Source organism: Podarcis tiliguerta (assembly GCF_965153285.1).
Source record: "Podarcis tiliguerta genome assembly, chromosome: 8".
Taxonomy (NCBI): Eukaryota; Metazoa; Chordata; class Lepidosauria; order Squamata; family Lacertidae; genus Podarcis; species Podarcis tiliguerta.
The window spans coordinates 87271676-87292251 of NC_139541.1; the positions used below are offsets into that span (position 1 = coordinate 87271676).

At 54.2% G+C, this 20576-nt stretch overlaps 1 protein-coding gene across 6 annotated transcripts in view; it reads right to left on the reverse strand.

The window, feature by feature from the left end:
* Nucleotides 1–20576, reverse strand: part of LTBP4 (latent transforming growth factor beta binding protein 4) — a gene marked incomplete at its 5' end in the record, with an annotated part of 56834 nt that overhangs the window by 8109 nt on the left and 28149 nt on the right. For 2 of the 6 annotated variants that reach the window (XM_083454710.1, XM_083454713.1), the window contains 22 exons: nt 1134–1517; nt 2468–2620; nt 4221–4370; nt 5052–5180; nt 5341–5415; nt 6448–6672; nt 6799–6942; nt 7137–7262; nt 8018–8149; nt 9451–9582; nt 9674–9796; nt 12025–12150; nt 12438–12563; nt 12666–12791; nt 13199–13324; nt 14426–14551; nt 17105–17230; nt 17317–17442; nt 18646–18777; nt 19340–19426; nt 19845–20021; nt 20375–20539. In XM_083454710.1, coding sequence (XP_083310836.1) covers nt 1134–1517; nt 2468–2620; nt 4221–4370; nt 5052–5180; nt 5341–5415; nt 6448–6672; nt 6799–6942; nt 7137–7262; nt 8018–8149; nt 9451–9582; nt 9674–9796; nt 12025–12150; nt 12438–12563; nt 12666–12791; nt 13199–13324; nt 14426–14551; nt 17105–17230; nt 17317–17442; nt 18646–18777; nt 19340–19426; nt 19845–20021; nt 20375–20539 — 3216 coding nt within the window. Of the gene's footprint in view, nt 1–1133; nt 1518–2467; nt 2621–4220; nt 4371–5051; nt 5181–5340; nt 5416–6447; nt 6673–6798; nt 6943–7136; nt 7263–8017; nt 8150–9450; nt 9583–9673; nt 9797–12024; nt 12151–12437; nt 12792–13198; nt 13325–14425; nt 14552–17104; nt 17231–17316; nt 17443–18645; nt 18778–19339; nt 19427–19844; nt 20022–20374; nt 20540–20576 lie in introns of all 6 variants that reach the window. The other 4 variants (XM_083454712.1, XM_083454711.1, XM_083454715.1 and 1 more) reach the window with 3 other exon arrangements.

The window sequence follows — 20576 nt, forward strand, 5'->3', positions numbered from 1 at the left end:
GGGGGTCTACTTCAGCGTCAGAAGAATCCAGGAAGGAAGAGACCCCGGGGGGTAGCAGGACCCAGAGGAGAAAGGAGAGACGGAAGAGGTGGAGTAAGGCTAGAGTCTTAAACTGGTGTACAGGGGGCGGAGATTCAGATGGAGCTTCGCCGGTCTAAACCCTAGACGTAGAGCTGGGGCGGTACGGCTTTAAAATGGAAACTGTACTTGAATAAAGACTTTTGTTCATTACTACCGGCTAGCGTTGGTCCTCTGTGAGCTGGGACCTGGAGCCAGCTCTGACACACGGGTTGCGTTCTACTCATGTTGCGAACGGGCCTCCGGAACGGATCCTGTTTGCAATCAGAGGTACCAGTGTATTTCTTTATTTTTCCTGATTTGGACTACTGTATTTTTTTTCCTGATTTGGACTATAAAACGGTGGTTTTCTCAAGTCAAAATGAGAGTACCCCTAAGCATTTTTTAAGCAAAAAACAAGCACTGGGGAAAAGGCAAGTGAGTCGTAGATGAACTTAACGCCTGGCCTGGAGAAAGATTTCCTATCTCTTAACACCAGAACTTGTAGACGTCCAATGATCAGATCCAGGGCAGATTTAGGAAAAAGGGCCGATTCCTTCGGCACAAAGTTAAACTGTGGAACTCCCTCCCACCGGAGGCAGCGGCAGCCACAGGTCTGGATGGCTTTCAAAGAGGGTTAGACCACATCCATGGTGACAGGCGGCTCTTAGCCGTGATGGCTCTGCTCTGCCTCCCTGGCTCAGAAGCAATCACTGCTTCTGATTCCCAGTATTGGGAAACCGCAGGAGGGAATAGGGGTCTTGGGTGCGGATCCTGATTGTGGAGGCTTCCCACTGGGGCATCTGGTTGCCCACGGTGTGAAGAGGATCCTGGACTATAAGAGCCACAAACCTGATCTACTAGCCAGGCCCTTCTGGTGGAACCTCCAGGTCCAGAGGCAGCCTACCTGGGTTGTTAGGGGCACCTGGCCACTGTGAGAACAGGAGGCTGGACTAGATGGGCCATGGCAGGGTCACCCCCACTTCCCACCAGGCCTTGCCCACTTCCACCCTAGAGCCTCCCCCCATCAGTAGCTGACATGTGCCAGTTTAGGGGAGACCCCCCCCCCCACTCACCATAGTCCTCGCTGGCCCTTCCCGGCCGTTCCAGGTAGGAGCTGGAGCCGCTGCGGGGCGGCGGGAGGTGCCATTCGGGCTCGGGGGGGCTGCGGGGCCGGTACACCCCCCGGGGGCTCTCTCCAGGGCCCTCCCGCCTGGCCTCGCCGTAGGGCAGGTCTTCGAAGTCGGTGGCCTCGTAGGGCGAGGGGCCGTACAGGGAGTCGCGGGGGAAGAGGTCGTAGTCCGGCAGGCGGGGGGGTCCGGGGCGTGGCGGGGGGGCGAAGATCTCTGGGCCGTAGGGCAGACCACCGTACTCAAAGGGCGGCCCCACACCTCCCGGGCGCGGCCCCGCTCCGTAGCCGGTGGGGGGGCGGAGGACGTTGCAGAGGGTCTCAAAGTCATCTGGTTGGGGGGAGAAGGAGAGTGTTGGTCAGGGAGGGGGGGTGTCACAAGGCCTCTTCTCTCCCCCCTTCCCAAGGGTCAGGGGGGGCATCTACAAGTGGGCCTGCGGGGGGGCGTTACATGGGATCGGGTCCCAGGCAAGGCCAGATTGAGGTTTGATGCGGCCCTCAGCAGCTGAAGGTAATGGGGCCCTTGATATGTCCAGCTGTCCTTTGTCCACAACAAATGGTCGCTGTTTTTTGTGTTGAATATATGCTATGTGGTAATTTATGGACCTCATAGGTATCTCAAGCCCTTTGCCCATGTTGCCCTGCAACCGGTCCATGCAGAATGTGGGCACCCTATATATAGAAAGGAGCAAAGCAGGGATATTTGAGGGAACAGGCAGGGCCCATGACTTGCATCGTAGGAGCCGACACAACACAAAACACTGTTGCTGGATGTAGGTTTTATTTTATTTTTTATCTTATATTTTGGAAATGCACATCCAGTTTTTTTCCCACTTTAAATTTTTGGGGGTCCCCAAGAGAGTGGAGCCCTGAGCTAGACCTTGTTTTGCTTATACATAAATCTGCCCCTGGTCCCAGGCCTCCCCCTTGTAGTGCAAAGGGGGAAAGAGGAAGCCCACACTCAGCAATGCTGGAATTGCAACTAAAGCAGCATTCGAACTCATGAATTTGGACTAAACATTAGCGGTGCAGTGTTGTCAAACGGCTTGGCTCCTGAACGCCCCAAACCCAGAAGTGAGTGTTGAGCTTTGCGAATGTTTTTCAGAAGCCGAACACCTGACACGCCTTGGTTTTCAAATGGACTCCCAGAACGGATTAAGTTTGACAACCAAGGTACCACTGCCTTTGGCCCCTGGGAGGGCAGGATGCCGGGCTCGATGGGCCTGATCCAGCAGGACTTCGGCTGCACCGCCTTCCCCCCCCGCCCCCCGTGGGTCTTACCTGAGTCCGGGGCTGGGCACAGAGCGCAGTCCATGCTCCAGGCCTCGCCATAGAGGCAGCAGCACTCGGTGTAGGTGACCTGGCGGTCCAGGAGGGGGCGGCTGCAGACCAAGTCGGGCCCCACCTCTTGCCAGCACACGGCCAGGTTGTCATCTGGAAGGCGGGGAGAGCAGGAGAAATGGAGAAACTGCCCCAAGGCGCATCTATGGGGGCCAGCTCTCTTCCTCCCCCCAGGCCCCAAACCTGCACAGATCCTGTTCACAGGGATCCTGCAGAGTGGAGGAGGAGTAAACACGGAGAGCCCAAATGACTGGATCTGGATCTGGGGCTGAGTTTACGGAATCAAGGAGGCAGGTCCTGGGAAAAGTTTGGGATCCGCTGAGCTGGAGCATCAGCCCTCCGCAGGAATCTCACATGGAGTGATCCCTTTGAACTGGCGAGGCTGAAGATGGCCAAAAATAAATAGCCTCTGGAACCTACCGCCACAAGATTTTGCAACCGCTGGCCCATAACTTGGGGGAAAGGTGAGCCCTAACCCTACCTGTGAATGGGATTAAGAGGGGCCCACAGGCCCTCAACTGCCTTAGCTGCAAAGTGGGGAGGGAAGGGGGGTTCTGTATTGCATGAAGGGCACCCCTAAATTGTCCCCCTAGCATGATCCCTGGGTTTTCCCAAAAACCAGGATGAGGAGTTGGGTTGGGCAAAATGCTCCTGATGAATGAATCTGGGATCTCTGGAGAAGGATCACGGAACGGCAGAGTTGGAAGCAGGGCCGTCTTAAGCATATCCGGTGCTGTGGCGCAAAGATCCTCCCTTTTTTTAGGACTGGAGGAAGAGGGCAGCAGCTGGAGGGCGGCTCCTCCGGAGGGCAAGAGGCGGAGGCTGGAGATGCTGAACCTGAGGGATCCCAGCCTGCACAGGATTCCCCGCCTCCAGAACCAGCTGAGCCGGGGCTGGGGTTTGAGCCTGAAGGGTCCTCACCTGTGCTGGGTCCTCAGGTGCAGGCACCAGCTGAGTCTGCTCTGGCTCCTGAGGGGGTGGAGGACCCATTGCCTGCAGGTGCTCCACTCTCAGCCCCGTCAGGGGAAGCTGAGGTGGCCTCTGGGTCCGGTCACCCTCCAGCCTCTCCTGAGCTGTAGAGGCTCAGGGCAGAGAGGCGGAGGGAACTAAGTTCCCGCAGGAGGAGTGTTCGCCTCCAGGCCAGGAGAGGCGAGTCACCTGTGGACTGGGGCCGTCCTATGCCTTGGGGCAGATAAAATCCAGCCAGCCCCAGTCCCAAGTTGCGGGAGCAACATTGTTGGTTGCCGGTTCCTGCCTGAATCTTGTCCTGCTTTCCTGCCTGAGCTCCTGACCCGTCCTGGCTCCCGGCTTGCATGCCTGTTCCTGACTTCACCCGACTCCCTGCCCTGCACCCAGTTCCAGCTACTACGGACTGCCTCCACGTTGCACCTTTGACCACAGACCGGACTTGGACCTCGCCTCTCGGGTAACCCACGGGACCAGCACACGAGCCAACGCTCGGCAGGAGCGGTGCAAGCACCCTCGTTCACTCAGCATGCTCGTTTGGTGTTCCCCGGACTCTCGCCTGGCGCCCTGCACCACTAGCCTCTATGGGTAAGACGGGCCTGGTTGGGAGGGAGCCCATGCAGGAATCGAAGGGAGTCAGAGGGAGGGCAGGATGGGTCAAGGAGAGAGAAACAGCCGAGGGGGGAAACTGGGAAGCGGGTGGGTGTGGGAGGGGTTTGCCCCATACCTGCGCTTTGGCTGTTGTTGGTCACACAGCGGCGATGCGAAGCGTCCAGCACCAGAGGGGGGGCGCAGGAGCAGTAGTAGGAGCCAATGGTGTTGATGCAGCGCCCCCCCACGCAAGGCTCCGCCTCCTCGTCAAGGCACTCGTCGTTATCTGGGGAGGGGCAAAGGGGGGTCAGAGGAGCCCTTCGTTTTCCAGAATCACAGAATTGTAGAGTCGGGAAAAGACACCAAGGGTCATCCAACTCTCTGCAATTTAGCTATTTCCTAAAGTTTATATGCTGCTGATTGTAAAAACAACAGCTAATATAGTTATCAATAATAGTTTAAAACATTCAGAAATTTAATAGGCTTAAAACAGATTGAAACCTGCACAGAATTTCTGAACAACTGGGTTAGGCTCAGTGCTTTTTTTCTGGGGGGACGCAGACCCCTAAACATTTTGCGAACCTTTGTACTTTTGTCCATTTACTGTATTTATCCCCCTGCCAAATTGAATTATAAAATGGTGATTATCATGAATCAAAATGAGAGTACCCCTAAACATTTATTTTTTAGGGGGAAAGCACGGGTTCGGCTTCTCTAAATGGGAATGTTTCAAGCACAGCGAAGGGGGCACGGCCTGATTTCAAGAGGCAAGGAGTTCCAAAGGGTCAAGGTTAATTGATTCCTTGCCAATGTGGGCAGCCTGCGGCACCTGCAGGAGTGCCAGGTCTGCTGATGCAGCTGGTCAAGTGGGCAGGTGTGGGTGCGAGGAGGGACCTGTTTACCTGTGGGGTCCCTCGGGGGCATAACTGGGGCAGAAGGGGGTTCGGAGGCGGACAGAGGCTCTCACCAATGCACTCCAAGTGCTGCGTCTCGTAGTAGTAGCCGTTGGGGCAGTAGCAGGCGTAGCTGGGGACCTTGTTGACGCAGACGCCCCCCTTGCACACCTGGGCGTTGAAGAGGGCGCACTCGTCCACATCTGCCCAGGACAAGGAGAGGGTCAGCGAGAGAGCCCCCCAGGACCAAGGGCACCATGCCCAGAAACCCCAGTGCCTCCCGGGCGCCAAGGACAGACCCAGGAGGGTGGGCAGGGCACAGGTTCCCCCTGACCAAAGCCCCCCGAGAGCAGCAAATCTCACCTGCGAGGGCAGAGAGGCTTCCGGTGCTGGGGGCAGCAAAGCCGTTGCCGTGAGGACACAGGGCCTGGTACTCAGCTGGGGGGGCGGAAGGAGGAGAGGACCCGTCAGCGGCGCCCAAGGACACTGCTCCTGCCCTGCTTGCAGAACCCTACAGAAGCTCACTCCCCCATAACAGGCAGTGTGGCCTAGTGGTTGGAGTGTCAGACTAGGACATGGGTCGGCAAACTAAGGCCCGTGGCTGGATCAGGCCCATTTGCCTTCTAAATCCGTCCTACGTGCCGAAATCTCCGTTTGACCCGAGCTACTCCTCCAGTCGAGCCTTTGGAAACTCCGAAGATGATTAACGACCTAAGCCTTTGATGAGGCTTCAGGCACGTTCACTCATTGTACAGAGTATCCAAGCAGCAGAAGGACGAGAAATATGAGCTACATTGCTAAGAATTTTATTTCTAACTACACAGACAGAAAAGAATATACATCCTCTCTCTGTGAAAGGCAGAGAACAACTGGTACAAAGAAACAGGAAACCAGTAACTTCAACATCTGTCTCCCATGAGACTTCCAACAGTCTGGAATGTAAACAGAGTCTTGTGACTCCAAGCACAGCACAGGGCGGACGGTCCAGGAATCGCCGCGTGGATTGCCAGCTCACGTGTTCTTTCCCTCTCCCTCACAGGGCGGCGGCGCTGGTGCCTCCTCCTGACTTCTCCCCACCCTGCCTAGAGGAGAAAGGGGGCTGGGCTTTGTTGCTGCCAGCCCCTCTCCGGAGCAGTGGTTGGCTGAGCGCCCCCTCGAGCGACCGACATTTAAAACAGCCCCATGTGGAGCCCTTTCGTGCGCTCCTCATCGTCCCTCCATCGCTGTTCATCCCCCCCCAAATAGTCCAGCCCCCCCAAGGTCTGAAGGACAGTGGACCAGCCCCCTGCTGAAAAGTTTTGAGGACCCCTGGACTAGGACATGGGTGAGACCACGAAGCTCTCCCTGCGTGAACAGGGTCAGTGACTGTGTCAGCCTAGCCTACCTCACAAGGTTGAAATGAGACGAGGGCTCGAATCCCCCTCAGGCTCTGGGCTCAGTGGACCCTTCCTGGCCTGAGTGGGGCCTTACCTGTCCCTGGGGCGGGGCAGGGCTGGATGTGGCAGTCGACCCCCCAGCCGTGGCCCAGGCTGCAGCAGCACTCCTGGCGCGTGGCGTTCCAGGCCAAGACGTTCTCGCACGCCTGCGCTGCGTTGGGGTCATAGTAGCATTCTCGCCGGACGCCCTCGCCGGTCCCGGAGGGCCAGGTCTCGGGTCGCGGAGCCTCGGGGCGGCGAGGGAAGGCCGGGGGGCGCGCTGGAAAAGGCGGAAGGGGGGAGAGTTGGAGGAGGTCTGGGAAAGACCAGCCAGGATGATTCTCAGGGGTGAAGCGACTCCCCAGTGGAGAAAGGACCCCCCCAGCCCCAGCTCAAAGCCTCTTACCGGCTCCTGGCACAGCCACACAGCGCCCGATCATGGGGTCAAATTCTTCGCCCGCCCGGGGGCAGATGCAGAGGAAGGAGCCCTCCACATTCTCACAGGGGGCAGTGCCACACACCCCTTGCAGCATCTCACACTCGTTCATGTCTGTGGGGGGCAGCAAAGAGGGTGTGATGGCGGAGGGGCTCACCGGGGACCTGTCCCCACCTGCCCGGTCCCCTCTGCCCCTTGTCCCCCACCCGGCAGCATGCCAGGCCCCTACGGAGGCAGCCCCTTCCCCAGGAGACCTTGGTGGAGAACGCGGGCGTCGCCAACCTCCCTCCCTCGCCCCGGCCACGTACCCAGGCAATGGCGCCCGTCCCTGGCGCTCTCGTAGCCCTGGTCACAGATGCACTGGAAGGAGCCGGGCAGGTTGTGGCAGACGGCGTGGGCACCACAGAGGGAGCTGTTCTGGCACTCGTCCACGTCTGGAAAACACCAGGGCAACCCACTCAGCACTCGCTCTCTCCCTCCACCCACCGTAGAAGTCAAGTACAACATTCCTTGTTTTCCTAGAGTGGATGTGCAGGGGAATGCCTGGACCAGCCAGTCAAAAACTTCCTGTTTCCTCCTGGCCTGGAGCATCCTTCTTCTTGCATGTGACTAGGGGTGGGCGTGACCTTACCTGTCCAGGTAACAAAAGGACAAGTCACGCAGCACACCTCTCTGACTTCCTCCGTCGTTGGAACAGTTTTTTAGCTAGAGATGCTCTGTTGGCTTCCAGCCTCCAGAGGACACTGGAATTATCCCCATATGGGACAGATCCACATGTATATCCTTTGCAACTAAGTCTGCCTTCAGGGATCTAACCGTGAACTAATGATGTGAGTAAACTTCTTTTATATACTTTACAGAAGACTGCTGTTTGTTTATTCTTTTAAGAGGGATATAAGGGAACTTATCAGGAATATACAATTCAATAGTGAATTGTATATAATAGTGAGAGGCTCACACGAGCCTCCAACCAGTTATTTGCTGTGTATTTAAAAGGGGAATGTGAAACTCTGCTAAGTGAAGGAACTTGCTAGCACAAGTTAGGAAGGATATTAATAAACAATCTATCCTCTCCTGCCTCCCTGGACATTCCCACAGCTTGCATCCTTTGCCAGCCTGGCTCGGGGGCAGGAGGTGCCCCCTCCCACCTGATGGCTTTGCCCCTTGGTCACCCCCCCCCGGGACTCACCCACGCAGTCCCCGGTGGCTGTGGCCTGGTAGCCCGTCTGGCAGCTGGCGACGCAGTGGTAGGACCCCGGGGTGTTTTCGCAGCGCTTCTCCCCACAGAGGCTCACGCCGTACTCCTGGCATTCGTTGATGTCTGAAGGGAGGCCCCATAAGTACATGTTGTGGGGCAGGGGAGGAAAGAGAGGAAGGACCACGAAACGGGATGTCAAACCTAAGAGCGTCCACAGAGCTTGCTGCATCGGGACAGCAGAGCAGAGGGTCCAGCGTCCTGATCTCAAGGGGTCAATAAATACGACCTGAGAGCAATGGGGACTCTTGCGCTTTGCAGCAACCGGGACTTGGAGGCAGAGCCATTGTAGCTGAGAGCCACCCATAGGCGTCTCTCCTCCTCCATGGACTTGACTAATCCTTCTTAAAAGCCAGCCAGGTTGGTGGCCGTCACTGTGGCAGGGAGTTTCACAGTTCAACTCGGCGAAGAAGGACTTTCTTTCCCCTGCCCTGAACCTTCCAGAATTGAGCTTCATTGGAGTCAAGAGCCTCTCAAGTCTGGAGGGATCTCCAGGGAAGGGAGGGAGGGAAAGAGCTTTTGCTCCCATTATTATTATTATTATTATTATTATTATTATTACTACTACTATTATTATTACTATTACTATTACTATTATTATTATTACTATTATTATTTATTATTTATATACCGCCCTATACCCAGAGGTCTCAGGGTGGTTCCCAAATAATAATAATAAAATAATAATAATAATAATTTTTATTTATACCTCACCCTCCCCGGCCAGAGCCGGGTTCAGGGCAGCTAACACCAGTAAAATTACAGTAAAAACATAATAGGGGGAAAAAAGCAATTTAAAATGCAGCCTCGTTTTAAAAGTAGCCCATAGAGCAAAACCATAAGGGGAGGGAAACGTAAGGGTCAGACTGAGTCCAAACCAAAGGCCAGGCGGCACAGCTCTGTCTTGCAGGAAAGATGTCAAGTCCCGCAGGGCCCTGGTCTCTTGTGACAAAGCGTTCCACCGAGTTGGGGCCAGTACTGAAAAGGCCCTGGCCCTGGTTGAGACCAGTCTAACCACCTTGCGACCTGGGACCTCCAAAATGTTGCCATTTGTGGACCTTTAGGTCCTCCGCGGGGCAGACCAGGAGAGGCAGTCCCGTAGGTACGTGGGTCCTAGATCACAATATATAAAATCAAAATAAAAACAATAACCCAATAATACCGCCCCCCAGGCAATAAAGGAGGTGGGGACCTCTTGGCAGCCTCAGAAATCACAGAATCGTAGGTCCTGTAGTCCACCCCCCGGCAAGGCAAGAATCTCAGCTCAAGCCTCCCAGACAGATGTCCACCCAATGAAACCCCAGAGCAAAAGAGAGGCTTCCAGACCCCCCCCCAGACCCCCCCTTGGGCCCTGCAGCAACACTCACCAACGCAGTCTCCCGCGGTGCCAGCCTGGAAGCCAGCCTGGCAGTCTGCCACGCAGCGGTAAGAGCCGGGTGTGTTCTCACAGCGCTGCGTCCCACAGAGGGCTGCCCCATACTCCTGGCACTCGTCGATATCTAGGGGAGCGGGAGGTCAGGCCCAGGCCAGGGTTTCCTTCGCCCTCCCCTCCCCGTATCCCTCTTGCCGCCCCCCCCCGGTGCCCCTCACCTTCGCAGGAGGCCTTGTTGGCGCTGCTGCGGGTGCCCGGCGGGCAGTAGCAGTCAAAAGAGCCCTCGGTGTTGGCGCAGTGGCCCCCGGCACACGCCGTGCCCGGTTGGCATTCGTCAATGTCTGTGGGGAGGGGGGAAGCCGGGGGTCAGCGCGGCAGGGAGGTCCCCCCCCCCCGCCCAGCCCCCAAGAAAGAGATCCAAGACGTGAAATTAGCTAAAATGTATAAAATAAGCAATTAATGTTGGAAATGTAAAGGAAAAGGAAGGAACATGTTATCACATGTGGTGTGAATGTAAAAAAGTGGAAAAACTTCTGGGAAATGATATATAACGAGATGAAAAAGATGTCGAAATATACATTTATTAAGAAGCATTTTTACTTGGCCCTGTAGGAGATGATATAAATAGACAGGACTGTAAGTTGTTTTTATACGCCGTGACGGCAGCAAGAATATTATTGGCACAAAAATGGAAATAGGAAGAATTACCGATGAAAGAAGAATGGAGGGTGAAATCGATGGACTATGCAGAATTAGATAAATTAACAGGAAGGATTCGAAACCTGTGGGACCAGAGATTCTCAGAACTATTTGAAAAGTAATTGTAATGAACAGATTGCGCTAGTAGGATTGCAAGAAGTTTTGTTAAGGAGGATTAATCTGAATATTGCAAAAAAGACTATGAGGAAAATGACTAGTTAAGGATAATTAAGAGTAATAGAAAAATTAGGAAATGCAGAATAAGTGATGAAAACGGAAAATCACCAGAGGAGATGACGGAAATAAAAAATATTGTATAAGATAAGAAATTATGTTACATGAATGTTGGAAATGATATGTTTAAAAAACTAATAAATATAGGTGAAATGCAGAAAATTAGAATATCGTGGAAAAGTTCATTTATTTCAGTAATTCAACTTAAAAGGTGAAACTAATATATGAGATAGACTCATGACATGCAAAGCGAGATCTGTCAAGCCTTTATTTCTTATAATTGTGATGATTGTGGGGTACAGCTGATGAAAAGCCCAAATTAACAATCTCAATATTGGACCTCTGAGAAGTAGAAGCATGCACATGTACTCAGTACTTGGTTTGGGCCCTTTTGCATCAATTACTGCCTCAGTGCGGCGTGGCATGGATGCTACCAGCCTGTGGCCCTGCTGAGGTGTTATGGAAGACCAGGATGCTTCAATAGCAGCCTGTTTCATAGAATCATAGAATCATAGAAGAGTTGGAAGAGACCCCAAGGGCCATCGAGTCCAACCCCCTGCCAAGCAGGAAACACCATCAGAGCACTCCTGACATATGGTTGTCAAGCCTCTGCTTAAAGACCTCCAAAGAAGGAGACTCCACCACACTCCTTGGCAGCAAATTCCACTGTCAAACGGCTCTTACTGTCAGGAAGTTCTTCCTAATGTTTAGGTGGAATCTTCTTTCTTGTAGTTTGGATCCATTGCTCCGTGTCCGCTTCTCTGGAGCAGCAGAAAACAACCTTTCTCCCTCCTCCATGTGACATCCTTTTATATATTTGAACATGGCTATCCTATCACCCCTTAACCTCCTCTTCTGCAGGCTAAACATGCCCAGCTCCCTTAGCCGTTCCTCGTAAGGCATCGTTTCCAGGCCTTTGAATTCATTTAATATTCTAATTTTCTGAGATTGTTAATTTGGGGTTTTCATCAGTTGTACGCCATGATCATCACAATAACAAATAAAGGCTTGACATATCTCGCTTTGCATGTCATGAGTCTATCTCATATACAGTGGTGTCTCGCAAGACGAAATTAATTCGTTCCTCGAGTCTCTTCGTCTAGCAGTTATTTTGTCTTGCGAAGCAACCCTATTAGCGGCTTAGCGGCTTAGCGCTATTAGCGGTTTAGCAGTTATTAGCGGCTATTAAAGGCTTAAGGGATTAGCGGATTAGCTGCTAAAAGGCTATTAGCGGTTTAGCGGCTTAGAAAAAGGGGTTGGGGAGCGAAAAAAAATCTCAAGACTCGCAAGACATTTTCGTTTTGCGAAGCAAGCCCATAGGGAAATTCGTCCTGCGAAGCGCGTTGAAAAACGGAAAATCCTTTCGTCTAGCGGGTTTTCCGTCTTGCGAGGCATTTGTCTTGCAGGGCACCACTGTATTAGTTTCACCTTTCAAGCTGAATAACTGAAATAAATGAACTTTTCCACGATATTCTAATTTTCCGAGTTTCATATATATGTGTGTGTGTGTGTGTGTGTATATATATATATATATATATGAAGAGATCTAAGATGGCCACCTCCCTCCATCTCCAGGCCGCATCTGTGCCAGACTGCATCCCGCGCCAGGCGGCCCTGGGGGTCCGGGGCCCCTTACCGATGCAGGAGGCCCCGCTGGGGGCGATGGTGAAGCCCTGGGCACACAGGCAAGTGTAGGAGCCCTCGGTGTTGAGGCACTCGCCCCGCGGGAAGCAGAAGTCGCCCTCCAGGCACTCGTTGACGTCTGGGGGGCAGAGAAAAGAGGCGGGGGGCGTTGGGGGTGCTCAGCCGGGGGAGGGAGAGGAGGCACAGAGGGGGCCGGGGGGCCACCTTCAAACTCCAGAAGGGCTGCCCCACCGAAGTTTGTTTTTGCAAGGGACCCCTAAGGGTCATGCAGCCCAACCCTGTGCCCTGCCCTGCCCTGGCAGAGCACATCGAGGAATCAGCGGAGGTGGGCAGGGTCTGCCCCCAGGGGTGCCCAATGCCAAATCCCCCGCCCCACCCCAGTCGCCCACCCCCTGCCCCCCTCACCCACGCAGGACGTCCCCGTGCCCTCTGCGCGGTACCCTCGTCCACACTGGCAGCGGAAGGAGCCCTCCGTGTTGATGCAGCGCCCTTGAGGCCCGCAGGGCGTTCCCGTGGCACACTCGTCCATGTCTGGAAAGGGGCAGACGGGGAGAGTCAGGGGCCCCGTGGGGCTGAGCCCAACCCCAAAGCCCCCCCCCCCCAAGCGAGGCGCCTCCGCTCTCCGCCTCTCACCCAGGCACTGGTTTTCCGTCAGGCTGGCACGGAATCCCGCAGGGCAGAGGCAGCGGTACCCGCCGGGCACATTCTCGCAGCGCCCAGACCCACAGGGCGGGGGGCTCTGCTGGCATTCATCCACATCTGTTTGGAGGGGGGAGAGAAGAGAGACACACCAGAATTTCACCATGACCATTTTTTTCCTCTTACCCTCCCAGTCCCTTCCTTATTCTCTCAACCCCCCCTGCAATGTGGGCCTGGCTGAGCGGCAGCGACTGGCCTGAGACCCCCCCCCCCAAGCAGGCTCTGTGGCTGAGTGGGAGGATTCGAACCCTGGTCTGCCAGGTCCCGAGCCAACGCTCAAACCGCTGCCTGCACCGCACCAAAGACCTCCAGATTCGCGTTTTGAAATCCAGAGCTCTGCGCATGGTCAGGGGTGCTCTTGTCTTCCCGTCCCCCTGCCCAGCCCTGGAAGCAGTCTCCGGGGAAGTGGGGGGGGGCGTGTTACCCAAGGCAGCGGGGTGTCTCCGCGCTCTCCTTGGCCCTCTTACCTACGCACTGGGTGCCCAGCGGGTGGGGCTGGTAGCCGATGGGGCAGCTGCAGCGGTAGCCCCCAGGGACGTTTTCGCAGCGGCCGGGTTGGCAGATGGTGGGGGTCTCCCGGCACTCGTCCACGTCTGCAAAAGAACAGCGCTGGAGGTCTGGGGGCTTCTCCGCGCCCGACCCTCCCTCCCTCCCAAGGGACTGGGGCCAGGGTGGTCTGGAAGCCCCCCCAGTGGACAGATGGAGAGGGGGGCTGGCTGGCTGGCTGGGACCAGGGTGGAGAAAAATGAATTATTTTTTTAAAAAAAATAAATTGATTTTTTAAAAATTTAAATCGGATTTTTAAAAATTTAAATCAGATTTTTTAAAAATTAAATCAGATTTTAAAAATAAAATGCTTTTGGAGAAAAAAATCTTTCTAAAGAGAGTTTTCTTTTTAAGTTACATTATAGTCCAAAGGCTATTCATCAGGAAATAAGGATTTGTTTTAAGTTTTTCACGTGTGCTAAAGCTCAGTCTTAATTTGTTTTTTTTTAAAAAAACTTCGTAACCACATTAATTAACAAACATGGATACATATGCTATAATGTTATTGTTTTAGTTAAATAAATGGTTGAAATGGTTATTAAGGCAATGATTATTTTTTTTCCTTCCAATCAAGTACAGCTGAAATGAAACTTCACCATAATTTCATAATTATCTGTCAAGGTATTTCTAATAGTAGAACCAAATCAGGAATTGCTGATATAACTGTAAAAACTACTCTGAAAATTAATGATTCCAAAAAGGAAACCTTCCTCTGGTTGTAAATATCAAGAGGATACCAGCAAGAATGAGTCTTTCTGTATAAAAAATATGATTTAAATCAAGCCTTACTGACTAGTGATTTAAATTGTGATTTAAATCAAACCCACCCTGGCTGGGACCCCCGACTTGCTCTGCCGCTGGGTCCCAGGAGGAGGCAGGTTGGGGGAACGTTCTGCAAAAGGGCTCTGTGTCGAGAGCAGTTGCTTGGCATGTAGAAGGTGCCTGGCCTCCCTCCCTGGTGGCAGCATCTACGGGGAGGGCTGCTGCCGCTGCTGCTGCCAGCCTGTGTAAGCAATACTGAGGCAGGTGGGCCCAGTGGTCTGAGCCAGGGCAAGGCACTTCCCCCGGGAGGTGGTCTTTGGGGGCCAAGGGCATGGACCCCAACTTGGCTGCCGCGGGAAGGGGGGCAAGGGGGCGCCCTCTCTCACCCTGGCATTCAGTGCCCGTGGGGCCGGGCTGGAAGCCGGAGGGGCAGCTGCACTGGTAGGAGCCGGGTGTGTTCTGGCAGCGGCCGCGGGCGCAGGGCGGGGGGCTCTGGGAGCATTCGTCGACGTCTGGGGGGAGAGAAAGGGGTCACATTCAACTTTCGGCTGCGGGAAACTGATTTGAAATTTTCTTTCTTTTTTCTTTTTAACTTCATTGCAAAACAACTGACAGACGAAGACCTTGAGGACAACTAAACATGAACTAACAAAACATCGCCTAACATCACACACACTTCCGATTCACATCATTGTGCTTTCCACATATTCTTAACCTTGATGCATTTCCTATTAAATCTGTTACACATCCAGAAATTTTTGTACATTGATAGTTTTCCTTAATATTCAAGATTCAGTCTCGACCTGCCAGGAGATTTACATTTTCACAAAATTGTTTTAGGTATACTTTGTGGGGATTACATCACCTTTTTTTGCTATTAAAATCCTCGCCACTGTGGTTGCGTACATGAAAAGGGTTCTGGGGGGGGGGGGTTGTATATCAAAGCTGTCAGGGGTTCAGGAGCAGAGGCACAGGAGAGGGAGGAAATGGAGAGCGAAGGGGAGGAGTCCGAAGGAAATGTCAGCGATGACAGCGATCCGAGGTCTCTGAGTCTGCCCAGTGAATCAGAGGATTCACAAAAAGGGGCTCCCATGGTCAGGGCAAGGGGAGTACCCAGGGGGGCACTTCAGGGAGAAGGGGCCAGAGGGGACTCAGAGAGCAGCAGCTGGAAATCTGGACCAGCGTCCACACCGGAGGGAAGTAGGGGGGAGGAGTCCCAGGCATCGGGATCAGGCGGCGCGCTACCAGCGGGAGAACATGAGGCAGGATTGACCGCGCCTCCGTCAGGGAGCGAGGAAACGGTTAAGAGGAAGGTTAAACGCGCGCGCGCGCCAAGTTCAAATGTACAGGAAGGCGGCACAGTTGGCAGCCCGGGTAGGGAGCCAAGTCCTAAAGCCCGCCGAAGAGAGCGGGAGGAGTCAGGAGGGTCAACGTCTGCGTCTGAGGAGTTCAGGAGGGAGGAGACCCCGGGGGGCAGCAGGACCCAGAGGAGAAAGGAGAGAAGGGAGAGGTGGAGTAAGATTAGAGTCTTAAACTGGTGTACAGAGGGCGGAGATTCAGACGGAGCTTCGCCGGTCTAAACTCCAGACGTAGAGCTGGGGCGCTGAGGCTTGGAAATGGAAACTATTCTTCAATAAAGACTTTGATACTTCACTACCGGCTAGCGTTGGTCCTTTGTGAGCTGGGACCAGGAGCCAGCTCTGACAAATGCGCTAACAGAAAGACTTCAAGGTTTTTTTTGAAACGGGAATTTAAAGATCTTTTGGAGTTCATTGTATGTTATGTCCCCAAATTCCCTTATCTTCACACAGCCCCACCACGAAAAGCATTAATACCGGAGACCCAGAAGGGTAAGAAAACAGGGGAATAATAATAATAAAATTTTATTTATATCCCGCCCACCCCAGCCGAAGCCGGGCTCAGAGTGGCTAACAAGAGTAAAATGATACAACATTCTAAAATCATTTCATTCTAAAATCAGTTCAAATCAAAATGATGGCAACCATTGGGCTAGAGTTCTGTGAAGAATTACCAAAGGAGGGGGTCAGGCTGTGCCTCGGCCAAAGGCCTGGTGGAACTGCTCTGTCTTGCAGGCCCTGTTGAAAGATGTCAAGTCCTGCAGGGCCCTGGTCTCTTGGGACAGAGCGTTCCACCAAGTCGGGGCCAGTACTGAGAAGGCCCTGGCTCTGGTTGAGGCCAGCCTAACATCCCTGTGGCCTGGGACCTCCAATATATTTTTGTTTGAAGACCGTAAGGTCCTCCGTGGGCACACCAGGAGAGGCAGTCCCCTAGGTACGAGGGTCCTAGGCCATATAGAGCTTTAAAGGTTAAAACCAGCACCTTAAACCTGATCCTGTACTCCACTGGGAGCCAGTGCAACTGGTGAATGTGATCTCTCAGCGAAGACCCAGTAAGGAGTCTCGCCGCGTCATTCTGCACCCGCTGGAGTTTCTGGGTCAGTCTCAAGGGCAGCCCCACGTAGAGCGAGTTACAATAATCCAGTCTGGAGGAGACCATTGCATAGATTACAGTGGCGAGGTCAGGGCAAGAGAGGTAAGGAGCCAACTGCTTAGCTTGGCGGAGATGGAAAAATTCCACCTTTGTTATAGCTGCAATCTGCGCCTCCATGGAAAGGGAGGTGTCGAAGATTACACCCAAACTCTTAACGGACGGTGCTGGCACTAATTGCACCCCCGCAAGAGATGGGAGTTGCCCCCCCAATCCCATATCGCCCCGTCCCAGCCAGAGGACCTCTGTCTTCGAAGGATTTAACTTCAACCGGCTCCCACGTAACCATCCAGCCACAGCTTCCAGGCATCTGGTCAGTGTGTCTGGGGCCGAGTCAGGATGGCCATCCATCAACAGATAGAGTTGGGTGTCATCAGCATACTGATGGCAGCCCAGCCCAAAACTCTGGACAAGCTGGGCGAGGGGGCGCATAAAGATGTTAAAAAGCATTGTGGAGAGTATTGGGACCCCCGAAAGCTGTCCCCCCCACCCTCCCTTGCTTGGAGGAGCCTCAGTTTCCCCTCCTGCCTCTCCCTTCCTCCCCCCCCCCCAGTTACCTCTGCATTCAAAGCCAGTGGGGCTGGGAACGTAGCCGGGGGGGCAGGAGCAGCGGAAGGAGCCGGGGGTGTTTTGGCAGCGCCCGTTGGCACATGGCGGGGGGGTCTTGGCACATTCGTCAATGTCTGGGGAGGAGGAAGAGAGTGTTGCTTTGAGGCTGAGGAGGGGAGCAGTCCATCCCAGCCCCCTCCCCCCTTTGCCCCACACCCACCCTGGCACTCGGAGCCGGAGGGGTCCGCCTGGTAGCCGGCCCGGCACCTGCAGCTGAAGCTGCCCACTGAGTTCTCGCAGCGCCCGTTGGCACAGGGGCGGGGGCTCCTCCGGCACTCGTCCACGTCTGGGGGGGCGGGGAGGGAGAGAAGAGAGGGGGGTCAGGGGGGAGGGAAGAAGTTGTGCCACGGAGACACCCGGCCCTCGCCCCACCCCACATTGCCGCTGCCCCCAATGCCAGATTTACGTATGAGCTCAACAAGCCCCACCTTAGGGCCCCACTCTCTTGGGGGCCCAACAAAAAATTAAAAGGGAAAAAAACCTGGATGTACATTTCCAAAATATACGATAAAAAAACAAATAAAATAAAACCTACATCCAGCAACAGTGTTTTGTAGGCTCCTAGGATGTAATTCATTGGCCCCCAATCATTTTAAGTCAGAACTTAATAATTATTTCACTATTACTATACTTCTTCTTAATTGTATTTCAGTTCATCAATTACTTTGATAATTGTTTTGTGATGTGCAAATGGCTTGAGATACCTATGAGGTCCATCAATGACCATCTAGCATCTATTTAATACAAAAAAACAGCAACAGTTTGTTGTGGACAAAGGACAGCTGGACATAGAAAGGGCCCCATGACCTTCAGGAGCTGAGGGCCTCATTAAACCAAAATCCGGCCCTGACTGCCCCCCTTAGCCTGCAAAAGCTGAGCTCTGTGAAACACTCCAGGAGAGGCTACCTCTGAGCATGTACGGCCTGCTTTCCTAAGCTGAGCTCACGGGCCACAGATTTTCCCAAGTGACACAACAGTGAGATCCGCCTCTGAGTGGCAGTCGCAATGGCTGCTATGGGGGCTTGTGGGCCCCTCTGGCACCCAGTTCCTTGCGGCACCTGGCTGGGGGAGGTGGGCACCTCGGGCTCTTCTGAGGCCGCCTTCTGATGCCATGCGCACCCTCAGAGCTTCCTAAGAACACAAGAGGATCCTGCAGGATCAGGCCCATGGCCTGCCAGCCTCCTGTTCTGAGAAAGCTGCAAGAGCCCCTCTCCCCTGCTCTGACGTCCGGCAACTGGGATTCAGAAGCATTTCTGCCTGCAACTGTGGAGGAGCCATTCGGCTGGTGGTCCTGTGGAAGGGAGTTCCACAGATGAACAATACACTGCGTGAAGAAGCCCTTTCTTTTATCCATCCCCAATCTCCCTATGCTCAGCTTCGGAAGCTGAACTCTGGGCAAGCGCCTCTGCGGCGTCCCCCAAGGGCTGCCTTCTCCCTGCGCCCCCTCAGAGCCCCCTGCTTCTCTTGCCACCCCCCCTGCGCCCCTCACCAATGCAGTGGGTGCCCTGAGGACTCAGCCAGAAGCCACGGTCGCACACACAGGTGTAGCCACCCTGGCGGGGGATGCAGCGCCCGGGACCACACACTTGGGGGCGCCGTTCGCACACGCCCTGCCCAGCGTCTGGTGGGGAGGGAGGGAGAAATAAACAAATAAATAAATAAAAATTGTGCCCTGCCCATCTGGGCAGTTTCCATAAATTATTAAATTTTATTATTAAATAATATTTAATAAATTATATACACACCTATATACACACACATATATAATTTATTAAATAGTAATATTAAATAATAATATTAAACATTTTTCCATTTTAACCATCCAATAAAAATCACATTAAAACATTCCAAAAAAGCCAAATATTCAGTGCCATATTATATATCTTTTGGGCGACTTCCCACACTCTGAAGTTCAGGGAGGGATGATCTAATATCAAGCTGCATTTCTTCATTAGTCTAACTTACAGATAATATATAAAAACAAGGAATAAGGACTAATCTATACTGGTGAGTTATAAAGTTTAAATGTGCTGTAAAAATGTGCCACCAGGGGTTCACCAGGGGGCGCTGCACAGCAGTCAATGGGAAAACACCTCGACTGACTGAGTCTATTCGACTCTATTAAACAACTGAGTTTAATAGCACAATGCCCCCCTCCCCCCTGACTTGCCCGCTTTTCCTACCTGGCACAGGTGGGTCAGGAGACTGGGTTGGCACACGCCGGGGGGGCTGGCGCTCCGGCAAGGAGGTGGGCGGGGGGCTCCAGCGAACTGCAAGGCAGGGAGAGAGCTGGCGTGAGGAGGGGAGGGGGCAAGGACCCCCCCCAATGCCCAGCCCTGCAAGATGAGAAATGGCACCAGCCCACCTCATCCAAACTGGCACAGACTCTGCCAGCCTTAGAAAGGAAGAACTGTACAATTGGAAGGGACGCCTAGGGTCCTGGCGGGAGTTGCAGCTGGGGGCTGATGCAGTGCCAGGCTGCCCTGGTAGAACTGCCCGCCCTCTGCCCCCCCTCCCCCAGTTCCACAAAGTGGCCCGCTTTGCAGAGATGGCCTGCCAAGGCTCCCCTTTTCCCCAAACATCCAGATCAGAGATGCCCCCCTCACTCTGCCCCGAGAGGCAGGGTCTGCCGTGGGGAGAGGGGCAGAGCAGGAAGGGGGGGCTCTGGCCTCCCCCCAGGGAACATACGGACGGATGGCGCTGTGGTTGTTGTCAGGGCGGGTCTGGCGGCCGGATCCCGACCCCCTTGCTGGCGGCCGACGGGCACCCGGGGCAGGTCCTGGCCGAGGAAGCGGGTGTCGTAACGCAGGTCAGAGGCCGAGTAGTGGTAGCCGGGCCCCGCCGGGCAAATCTCCTTGAACCCGTCTGCCAAAGAGAAGGAGATCAGTGTGAAGAGAGGGGTTTATTTTGGGGGGGGGGAACCCTCAGCACCCCCCACTCCACTCTGGAGCCTGCTGGGCATTTCCCTGACAGGCTCGCCCCACTTAATCCCAGGCTGGGGCTGGTTGCCCTGGGCAAAAGGTCCTCTGCTCCCATGAGCTGAGAGAAAGCTTATAGAATGATGGAATTGGAATGGGACCCCAAAGGTCATCTAGCCCAACCCGCCATCACACAGCATTCTTTTTCTGTTCCAGCCCAGGCAAAGCTGGCTCCCCTTCCAGCCTTTGATCCCGCCCTCTGGATGTCTCCCCATCGCCCCCCTCCCTGGGCGCCCTCACCTGAGCCAAAGGGCGGGCACCGCTCGCAAGCGTGGCCCCAGGCCTTGCCCACGCGGCTGCAGCAGCAGATCTGCTTGGTGATGTTGCGCAGGATGGGCAGGGAGCAGCCGCCCTCCCTCAGGACGCGGAAGCAGGGGCCCTTGGCCTCCGAGATCACGTGGTGGGCTGCGGGGGGAGAGGGGGGCCTCAAAATCTGCACATA